Genomic DNA, 12,028 nt, shown 5'->3' with positions numbered 1-12,028 from the left:
TCATAATACTCATCTCGTCAGAGAGAAGGTTCACAATCACTTCTTCTCCAAACTTGATTTGGGAGAATGATGATTTTGCTTTTTGTTGTAAGTTGTAACTATACTAATTAGTTCCAATGTAATTTTGTAAGCAAATGTAACAATAACAAATTTGTCAACACATAGTTACAGACATTCTTCCTTCCTTAGATTATAAGTAGCTGAATACTTGCTTTGTAAATCCTGGCGAGGCATCTAAATTTGCAAACCTCTTTCTTAATGTGGTAAACTGTTGTGAAACACGTCTCCCAGATATCTACCTGATACACATATCAACGCTCAAAGTAAAAAAAAAATACACTGTTTTCTATTTAAACAACTCTTGTCCAACTCTTGAAAAAAAGTAGAAACATGTGTCACATATTAATATTTGTCAAAAACGAAAACAAATTTTTTTCTCCATTTTTCCGACCCTTTTATCAGCATTTTTTGGCACCCCCCCCTCCTTTCCCCCCTTCTTAGGCTTTACTTAGATATGTAGACTCAGACATCCCGTCTTTATAGGGTTAAATAAGAATGCAGAGTAAGTGCAAAACTACGCAGGGTTTCAGGATACTCTTTGGGTCCTTGAGTTTGTCATAAGTTCGTTGAAAAAAGCAGGATGATAATCTTGATGCATTCTTTAACTCAGATCTAAGGCAGATTTTTGCAGACAAGATATTTGTTTTGCAGATAACTGGAAGTTTTCATTAAACTCTGTAATTGTACTCTCCAACTCAGAAACCCTGACCCTGCAGGGTTTTCCATCTTTCATTTGATTGATAATACCATTTCTGATACTTAAAACCTTTCTCCGTCTCATCATCAAGCCTCAACATACATTATAAACTTTAACAATTATCGAGACTTCTTCTTATAAATAACTTTAATTTCACTCCTAAAAGACTGATAAATCAAGATTTTAGTTTAGTAGGAGAAAAGGGAGAGTGGGGCTTTGTATGCAGCCCCCCCCCCCCCACTCCTTTAAATAATAAATTTTCAAGGCCAATTTATCTAGGCCAGCTTTATTTAGAATTTCTAAAAACAAGCGACGATATGGAAATGAAAATGAAAGGCTAGTATAGTACTTTAACTATAACAGCTAAACCAGGCGCACATTCTATTATTATGTAGATAGTTTTACTTACTGGTTTTGTTTTACAAAAGTTTAAGATGTCTAACGTTTTTCCGGAACCTCTTCCCGGAAAATTCTGGAACAATTTTTACGAAAACCGGAAGTTCCCTGAACATTTTTTAATTCAGAAACAACGTTTTGGAAGTTTCTGGTTATATGGGGGAGAATTGTTCCGGAAATCGTTCTGGAAATCTTTCCGGTATTCTGCATTTCTGGAACCTTTTCATAATGGAAATGGAAAAAATTTCCGGAACCCTAGTAATAAACAACTCCCATAGCTGCAGTATTTTAATTAGAAAAAATAATTTCACTATTGTTTCTAAAGTTTGACATGGTAAAAATGGCGGTAACTTTCTTAATTAAAATTTGTTATGATAAATATGTTATGAAAAACCGCGAAAGAGGGCACTAGATGTTAAACTATGTATTAATGTATAAAGATTGTATACATTTCTCTTGTTTGATTGGATCTGTTCGTTTGTTACCTATCTTGAATGGTGACTTACTCAAAACCTTAGAAGTGAGGCCACCGCCAAAGGGGTGGGAGGTTCGAAGTATAGTGGGGATCTGATTGGTTTAATTTTTTATTTATTCATTACCTGGAATTGTTTCTCGAAATTGAACAAAATTGCTCGAAATAACGAAAAGCAGGAATAACGAAATGCGCAAAAACCAAGATTTTCTTCATAATTGCGAAAAAATAGCTATTGCACATCAATGCAAAATGTTATCGAAATTTCGTGCAATTTCTACTCGAAACGTAAGAAAATCTTTGCGCAATTGTTGTACGATTTTCGTGCAAAAAATTTCGATTGGAAACCTTTCATCTCATCATTTTTCACTACTTTATTCACTTTATTTATAAACATCAGTGCATATGGTCTAATCCAACAAATTGAACAGTGATACAATATATTTTAGGCTACTGAGTGAATACAACGACAATAAGACATAAAATAGCAACAAAAACATTTTAACAAGAAAAACAGCTGAATATTAGCTGATATAGCATATGTTTCACAAGTGATTCAGCTGTTAATCAGCTGATCCAGCACACATTCTGCAACAAGTGATTCAGTTGTTTTAAGCTGATCTAGCACATGTTCTGCAACAAGTGATTTAACTGTTTATCAGCTGATCTAGCACATGTTATGCAACAATTGATTCAGCTGTTTACCAGCTGATCTAGCACATGTTATGCAACAAGTGATTCAGCTATTTATCAGCTGGTCTAGAACATGGTCTGCAATAAGTAATTCAGCTGTTTATCAGCTGATTTAGCACATGTTATGCATCAAGTGATTCAGCTGTTTATTGTTATTAGCACTTGTTCTGCCACCAGTCCATATAGAATCCCATGTATCCATTTCCTCCAACTCCCTCATTTTCATGTACATTGTTTGCAGCCATAGCAGTTGCAGTGATAGCTAAATGCAAACAATTTGTATTAAGAGATTTTAAACATTTCAAAAATATAAGAAGCTTCTAATATTTCAAAGCTGTATTATCCAAAAGTTTTCTTTTTTGACACAATAACAAATTCATACATAGGCAATCTTTAGATAGAAGCTAAAATAAACCATACATAGGCAATCTTTAGATAGAAGCTAAAATAAACCATACATAGGCAATCTTTAGATAGAAGCTAAAATAAACCATACATAGGCAACCTTTAGATAGAAGCTAAAATAAACCAAGCCATAATTTGTTAAAAGTTAGTGGCTTGTCTTTAAGTTTTGTTAATAATGTGCAATTTAATAAAACTTTTAGAGAATGCATTTTCTTAACTTTTCATTTCTGATAATTCAAATATATTCTTTAAATATTTAGAAAACAACTTTTTTTACATAATCTTTTTTTCCCTCAACCATAAACCTTGTGGTAGGGGAAAGCCCATAAATTTAAAATGCATGTTCCTTTAAACATACTGACATGCCAATGTCGAACGTCCAAAGTCAAGAATTATTTATCCGACATGAACTCCAACGGCACATAGAGTCGGTTTAAATGTTTCCCACTATAATCAATTTTAAATTAGATTTGTTTTAAACTGACCTAGGCCTTCTGAATCTGAAAACCTGACTCCCCATCTGAAAGGGGAAGACCATGTACATGCAGTTGCTGGAACGGTGGCTGCTGCGGCACCTGAAAACTTTTGCCCACAGATTCTGCAATATTGATTTTGTTAAATTCTGTCCAATTCAGACTAAATTTCATTTACAAATGCTTGATTTAAATTTGAACCATGTTGGCACTGGACAAACATTTAATCTGATAATCACAATTTGTTCATTACAATGCAAAATTAGCAGAAAAATGCCATATTTTAAAATGTGTCAACATTACAATATTTGCTTCTCTGACTAATTAAAAAAATGCTGAAACCAAATTTATCATTTCACAAGCTTTCTCCAGTTTTTTTATTTTTAATTCCGCCTTTACCAAGACTGTATACAACCTTTAGCTACGCTCCTGATCTAGTGGACTATTTGAAAATAAAAATTTACTTGTTTGCTCCAGCAGTGTTGGTAGTACCAATTGTAGCTTGAAGGTTGATCACCTCAATATAATCCTGATTACCCTCAGCTGTAGTTGCTGCTGCACTCACTAAATAACAAATAACAATTCTAAACAGCCTTAGAGAGTTTTTGAAAATGATCAGTGGATTTGATCCATTGGTTCCAGATTTGGATCTGCAAAAATAAGCGGATTCACGGATCAGGATCCAAGGGACAAAATATCAACAAAAAACTTTTTTTTTAATTTACTCTAAAACCCCAAATCTGAACTGTTGAAAAAAGAGATAGTATAACAAAATTTCTGATCTCTGAATGGTTCAACAAGTTTATCATAAAAACAAGCGAAAAAAGAAGTAAAAAAGTTGACGTTTCTGCTTTGTTAAAAAAATTCAGTAAATCTTAAAGAAATGTTGATGACCTGGATCCGGATCCGGATCCATTTTTTTCCAGTGGGAATCCAGGAGCCGGAACCGCATCAAAATTAGATATGGACCCTAAGCACTGTATGAAAATATTTGGGAAAATATTGGTTAAAACTTGTATTGCTTGCTAAATACTTACTCCCACAGAGAGAAGACAATGCTGATTGTGATGATGCCGCAGTTCCTGATGCACTCACTCCAAAGGAAGTATAAGTAGCAGCTGTAGCACTGGTTATATGAGGTGTAAAGCATAATGAACAATATCCTCGTTCTCTTCGGAAGCAAATGTCATAATACTGACTCCTGAAAGTATGATTTAAGGGTAATTTCAAACGACCCTCCATGCAAAGACTTATTTTCACTTTTTAAAATTAGCATAAAATAAATATTTTATTTTGAATTTTTGAAATTTGCTTTTAATATATTTAAATATTATTCAATAATTCATCAGCTGTGCACAGCGTACACTGTGTTTTACAAGAATTCAAGCAGTTTTCTAGACATCTAAACACAGAGATCTCTTGACTCGATGAACAGTCAAAGGTTTAAAGGCTACCGCAGTAAACCGGGCATTGCCCTCTTTGCATGGATGGCCACTTGAAATTACGCTTACAGTCCCTTTAAGAAAATTATTTATGATTCTGTGCTTTTGGCAACTGAGTTTTTTTCCAAAAGATGTGACAATGGGGTTATTTTGTTAAAAGAAAACTTACGCTAAATGAGTATGAGAAGTTGTGGTAAGTGTAGTGACTGATTTATCCCAAGCAAATGAGTAGAATTGTCCTGATGTACCAGTGTGGTACTGAAGGCAGTCATCCTGAGGCATAGATGTGCTTCCACATTCAAACTGCTTAACCTACAAATTATCCATGTATTTAATAAGGATTTGGATTTGATATGAAAACATTTGTATTTAAAGGGACTTACAACTGACCGTCAATGCAAAGATGGCTATGTCTGATTCACAATGCTCTGTCTGATCAGGTTTGAGATAGATATCCATGCTTTTGTATCTTTTTTACTGTTTATTTTTATTTCAGATTTCTTTGCAAAAGTAACTTGCGCATTTCTTGCTTATTTGAAACAATGGAGAAACTATCGGAATTAAGTACTTTTCGATTTAGGAAAACGACCATACCTTTCACATTTTTGATCAGATTAAAATTTCTTAAGGTACCTTTGTAAATCGGGCATTCCCATATCTGTATGGAAGGTCACTTTAAATAATTATCCATTAAGTTAAAATTGATAATTTTTTTATGTTTTCCACGATATCACATTTACAAGCGATGACTTTTCATATAGGCACAATGTCCTTATAAGTTTCAGTTTTCCCGAATGTTTTAGAGTCATGACGCTAAGACAGCAATTTGGGCCCAAACATGATGGCATCTATAATACTATACCTGACCTTAGAAATCATTCTTGTAAATGGTCTAAATTGACATTTGGGAGAATACTCAATTGTGGAAATAGCCATTTAGCAATTTTCCAATTAGGAAAGGGCCTAACACAAATGCTTTCAGAAGGATATGTTTAATTACCGATATTGTCCAGCTTCTGGGAGTAGTTTTCCCTGTGTCAACATCAATATTGATCTGATTACAAGCTGAGGAGGCAGGAACCCACATATGCTGACCAGTGTTCACACCACAGATCGTAGGCGGTGAGGGACCACCTGCAGATTAAAATTATATGATTTGTTACCTTTAAGTAGAAGAGAAGTTCGTTAATGTATTGATAAAAATGGGAAAACAACATTTTTCAGCATAAGCTGTTTTTATTAGGTTTTCGATGGAAGACGATATTTTCCAAGGCAAATACAGCGCAAATGCCACTGAGCCTTCAACTCTGGCAAGCATGTGCAGTGATATTATGTTGGGAGCTGTTGCATTATTGACATTACCAAACTATGACACCTATTATAAACATAAGCAAAATTGACGAGTGTGCAATGTGCATCTATCAATAGGAATATCTTTACCTGGGTTTGTAATTTTCACAACGTCATTCACACATTGGCCAAGCTAAATAAAAATAAATTTATTCTACATGACACAAGAACTATGCAAAAAGAAAGCTATTATGTCCCTCCTTTTTTATCAAGTCATTTTTTATTCTGAGCCATTTTTTATTTTCTATAAATTACTATATAGATAATTAAAACTACCTTTTGGAAATTAAAAATCTTAAACATTCTTACCCTGTAGGAATTTGCAAGTGCAGTTCGAACATCATCAGTAGCCTCATACCCTTGAGGAAGAGATGTTGTCATTGATTCAAAATCAATACGCAGCTTGCAAATATTCGCATTCTGTCTGAAATATTATCCAATCAGAAATCAGAATTATGTCTGAAAAATTATCCAATAAGAATTCAGAACTATGTCTGAAATATTATCCAAATCAAATTCTGAATTATATCTGAAATATTATTCAATCAAATTCAGAATTATGCCTGAAATATTATCCAATCAGAATTCAGAATTATGTCTGAAATATTATCCAATCAGATTCAGAATTATGTCTGAAATATTATTCAATCAAATTCAGAATTATGTCTGAAATATTATCCAATCAAATTCAGAATTATGTCTGAAATATTGTCAACTCAAATTCAGAATTATGTCTGAAATATTATCCAAATCAAATTCAGAATTATGTCTGAAATACTNCAGAATTCAGCATGTAATTTAACCCAATCATATTCCAGAATTATGCATCTAATTTAACCCAATCATAATCCAGAATTCAGTATGTAATTTAACCCAATCATAATCCAGAATTCAGCATGTAATTTAACCCAATCATATTCCAGAATTCAGCATGTAATTTAACCCAATCATAATCCAGAATTCAGCATGTAATTTAACCCAATCATAATCCAGAATTATGCATGTAATTTAACCCAATCATAATACAGAATTATGCATGTAATTTAACCCAATCATTATTCAGAATTATGCATGTAATTTAACCCAATCATAATCCAGAATTATGCATCTAATTTAACCCAATCATAATCCAGAATTATGCATGTAATTTAACCCAATCATAATCCAGAACTACAGCAAAACAGAAAAATAATTTGACCTGCAAAATGTATAGATGCAAGGATTAGCATCTACAGAAGTTGAATAGGAAGAAATCACAGCATAAGTATTATTTTCCTAAAAATAAAAGAATTTATGCTAAAATGCAGTTTTAATAGAATTTGTTGAGCAACTTACTATAGAGATATAGGGTGTCCCACATCATATTAGATCGTAGTTCTAAATTGAGATCTGTTGACAATTATTACAAAAAAAAGAATGAATCAGTTAAAGAAATGTGCAAGGCTAATATTAAAATTTTCTTGCAGAAAATACTAGGTTTTTCGAATATTTTATGAGTATTTTGATGTTAAAGCTTGGGCATAATCTGATAAGATATGGGACGCTCTGTACAACCAGAAAACTTTGTAATAAAAAGACGACCTTTAGACTCAAGTTATGACTTTGAATAGTCCAATGAGCATGAGAAATAGCAAATATGCAGTATAAACAGGCAGATTTAACTTTTTTAGTGATTTGATAAGTGTTTATTAAATCCATTTTCTTTGAAACAACATCAAATACACATAAGTACTGTTATAAAGTCGTCTTCCTATTCCAGAGTTTTCTGGTTATCACTGTAGTGTATAAACATTTAGGAAGCGTTGTAAATATATTTCTTTTTCAAACCAGTGATCTTTTAACATTTTTTATGTTAAGTTTTTATCTTATCGTTAAGCAATAGCAGCATAATTTTAAGATTAATAGATATAGGAATTGAATCTTTGGCTCAAACTCAAACTTAATCTTTGCAACCTGATTGTAGAAATCGTTGATATGTTTTAAACTTAGATTATTTTTCTCTAACAGTATTTTCACGCATAGTTTATTATATCTATAGGTCGAAATTAGGTTGCAAATATTTAGGGATAAAATCATTTAAAATTTCATTTTATTACTAGCCAGGAACTCAGAAAGAGCTATAAAGTCAGAAAAATATCTAGTTGGATTCCCCACGTCCCGTTCGTATGTATGTATGTAGTGTCACCTCTAAAACTATATTCGGTTAAAAAAAAAGATCGCTTTTTTCAAAACTTAAAAAATTGTATCCTAAAAAAACGAAAAATAATAAAAGAACGTTTCAGCAAGTTCGTTTTAATTGGGTTTTTGGTCAGTTTTTTTCCAAATATTTTCTGCCAGAGTCAAAATTTGACGGTGTGTAAGAAAAGTAAATGCTTAGAATGTTCATGATAGGGACAGACCGGCTATATAAAGTAGTTGAACTGAGTATGCAGTGTTATGGACACATTCTTTAGGATTCATTTGAGACATTTAAATATTTTTAAAGATATGTAAATTAAAAAAAATTTTAAACATTTGCTTTCCTTTTACTATCTCAAACTTTTAATCCTGAGAGTATGGAGGTCCTATAATGATTATACCAACCAATATGGAGGTCCTATAATGATTATACCAACCAAAATGGAGGTCCTATAATGATTATACCAACCAATATGGAGGTCCTATAATGATTATACCAACCAATATGGAGGTCCTATAATGATTATACCAACCAATATGGAGGTCCTATAATGATTATAACAACCAATATGGAGGTCCTATAATGATTATACCAACCAATATGGAGGTCCTAAAACGATTACCAACCAATATGAAGGCAATATGAAGGTCCTATAATGATTATACCAACAAATATGGAGGTCCTATAACGATTACCAACCAATATGAAGATCCTATAACGATTACAAACCAATATGGAGGTTCAGTGAAATGCAAAACAGGCTTCAAGTAAATAATATTCTCGAATTTGACTTACGGATGATGTAGCACCGCAAGCGATAGAGAAGGTACAGCAAACTCCAAAGCCAGATGCACAGGCTCCTGCTGCTGTTCCACTCTGTACAGTAAAAATTTAATAATAATAAGTTATAAATATTTGTATGGAAAGTCAGGTAAAGCTTGCAAAAGTTTAGTAAACAATTATTTGATATTTTGCATTTATTTTTCAAAATATCTTGCAAACTAATTATATATAGCTGAAATTTTCGTTCAGCTATGCCTATTTATGTAATTTTTGTTTGTAGTCGATAATAATAATGATAATGATAATAAAAGTAATGGTAAGAATAATAATAAAAATAATAAAATAAGAACAAATTAAGAATTAGTTACCTTTGAAGAACATTCACTTGCAGTATAACAGGTTCCATTAAATTTGTTTGATCCACTATATAGATATATATATATATATATAATTGTAGATGTTAGATACATAGCATTTCAAAACAATATCAAGAGGATAAAGCTAAATCGCAAAATCTTGACTCTGACTGAAAATTTTCGCTCAAGGATTCATCTTTCCTTTGCCGGAGTCAAAACTTACATGATTCCCTTTTAAAAAATTAACAAAAAATGTTCAGTTTTATAAAATATCCAAAAATAAACTGATAAAAAAGATGCCCCAATCTAAAAATGAATTGATTTACACAGTTTAGCGTGATAATTGCTTACATGACCGGGCTTCATAACTTAATACTTACATGCAAGCATCGTTAGGGAACCGCACTACATTAAAGATGGCCTTTCCCCCCCTCGTGGAGGTGGTGGTTGCGTTCCCTCCCTCGACGTTGTCGTCTGCGGAAATCCTGTCTGACAGCAGGGTCAGGAGTAAAAGCCCCGACAATAAACAATACTTCTAAAAAATATACAGGGTGAGTAAGAAAAAGGGTGAGTAGCGAGATCTTGCATGTAATAGATCACTTTTCTGGTAATCTCATTTTGACAAAAATGTATGCAATTTTTGAATTTTTTTTTGTAGGCAATTTGAAAACCCTGGCCTGTAAAAAAAATCCGCGATGCTTTTTTTTACTTAAAATTAGATGAGTAGAAAAACAAAATGCGTGAATAAATTATCTCTATCTTATCTTAAAAATTATTATCATAAAAAAGAATTTCGAAGGAATAGAAATAATCAAAATGATTTTTTCAAAAATAAATTTTCGGATTTTCTAAATTTGTTGTATTTTCTGTTGAAAAAATTTGAAATTTCTTAATAAAACATTAAAATAATTTCATATTTGTTCTTTTTAATTCTAGGAATGCACCCACAACTGTTCAGCAAAAAAAGTCATACCAAATACAAACTCGAAATTTAAAAATTGAAAATTCCCAATAAATGAGCGTTTAAAAAAATATGTAAAATTATTTTAAGTCTAAAAAAATTTAAAATAAAGAATTTATGTTTTTTTCTTTTTTACTCCAGAATTATTAAATGGCTGATTTCTATTTGCTTAATATTGTTGTATTTCTCCGACCAGAAATAAATAAGAATATTTTCTTTAATTTTTTTTTTGTAGTTTAAGGTCCTGCAATTTAACATTGATGTTATCAAAAGAAATTGATAATATTCCGAATAAACTTTTGTGGATGTCTCTTTTTTAAAGAAAAATAATAATTTTTACCAAAATGTAATTTTATCACTATGTTTTTGCTGACAGAAAAAAAAATGATTTGCGTTGCAAAAAAAAACCCTGATAACCCTAAACCGGTTAGGTGTGTGGTTTTTTCTTCATAGAAATGGGTTAAGAAATTTTGAAATAATAAAACCTTTTTTGAACTTAATAAAGATGCTGATGTCTGAATCTATACAAAAAAACTTTATTTGATTATTCTTTAAAAGTCAAAACAATAATAATGTCAACAAAGTGCTAGGGCAAAGCTAAATAGAGGACTCAGTCTGTTTATGGTTAACAGATAAACAAAAATAGTTCGAAACTAGCCTGTGAAGAATGATATTTGATTATACGATGTCTTTTTTGTTAGAGAGAGAGAAAGACAGTGGAGGGGGGCACTGTTAGGCCCTTCCCTAGTTCAGGCAAATTCTTCAAAATAAATATAAACAAATAAATACTTACCGCCATTTCTGCTTGGAGATCAACTGATAGAATAGTGGAAGGGTTCAATTTTATAAAGAAGCCAAATAGGGCGCCTGCCTTAATGCTTGAACAATTAAGCCACATACTACCTTGTATGCTTCAATGAATTAACCCATGGAAAAAGTACTGCGCTTTCGAAAGAGTATTTTTTACCGGCGAAAAAAATATTACTTTCAGAAACCTTTTAATTTATTAAAGAAATATATACAGAGCGTCCCATATCATATTAGATTATCTCCAATCTTTAACGACAAAATAAACCCTTAATACTCGAAAAACTTATCATTTTCCGCAAGAAAATTCTTACATAAGCCTTATGTTATATTTCAAAATGATTAATTCTAATTAAATTTTCTGATTAGTCCCGAAAATCGTAATTTAGACCCGTTCTCGGTCTAATATGATGTGGGACACCCTGTATATATATATTTTCATTACACTTTATACTAACTGCCTGAATCCTTAGGCACACTGCCTGAACGACTACTTTTTCCTGCAACAAACTTTGTTTTGACCCGCTTTCAGAGGTTAGATTTTGATAATTTTAGCTTTTTGGAAAGCCATAACATAACATAAGGAAAAGGATTGTTCTTTTTTTTAAAGTAAGTAATCATTTATTTTTGAAATATAACAAAAACATACAACTTTAATTATCAAAATATTTGAAAACCTGCAAAAATAGAGGTTGTGGGAATATTTCCCCCATTCTAAAAAGATAGAAATGAAAGGAAAAGGAAAGTTACGTATTTATTGCTTACGTTATATTTAATGGTAGTGCAGATTGCAAGTACTTTTCGGCGATGAACTAACAACTTTTAGAAATAAATATGATAGATTTATTTGTTATATTTAAACAAAGATAAAACAAGTTTTGCAAAGACATTTTGCAAATTATTTGCACACAACCCGCCAGAAAGATATTTGTACATTTTTAATTTTTCTGAATT

The 12,028-nt window shown here is 31.7% G+C and overlaps 1 protein-coding gene across 1 annotated transcript; it reads right to left on the bottom strand.

Moving 5' to 3' along the window:
- Window positions 1-2,048: 2,048 nt before the first annotated feature.
- On the bottom strand, window positions 2,049-11,081 carry LOC111708343 (uncharacterized). Its single transcript, XM_023481678.1, has 13 exons — window positions 11,061-11,081; window positions 9,687-9,841; window positions 9,319-9,373; window positions 8,963-9,043; window positions 7,187-7,263; window positions 6,298-6,412; window positions 6,079-6,121; window positions 5,639-5,772; window positions 4,808-4,950; window positions 4,234-4,397; window positions 3,661-3,760; window positions 3,209-3,321; window positions 2,049-2,580 (listed from the first exon to the last, which is right to left on the bottom strand). Exons 1-13 carry the CDS (start codon window positions 11,064-11,066, stop codon window positions 2,474-2,476), a joined length of 1,293 nt encoding a protein of 430 aa, XP_023337446.1. The 5' UTR covers window positions 11,067-11,081; the 3' UTR covers window positions 2,049-2,473.
- Between the last annotated feature and the right edge of the window lie 947 nt (window positions 11,082-12,028).

Source organism: Eurytemora carolleeae, unplaced genomic scaffold (assembly GCF_000591075.1).
Source record: "Eurytemora carolleeae unplaced genomic scaffold, Eaff_2.0 scaffold850, whole genome shotgun sequence".
In the NCBI taxonomy this organism is placed as follows: Eukaryota; Metazoa; Arthropoda; class Copepoda; order Calanoida; family Temoridae; genus Eurytemora; species Eurytemora carolleeae.
Note: the sequence above shows the minus strand (reverse complement) of the source record. Positions and strands in the feature narration are given on the sequence as shown.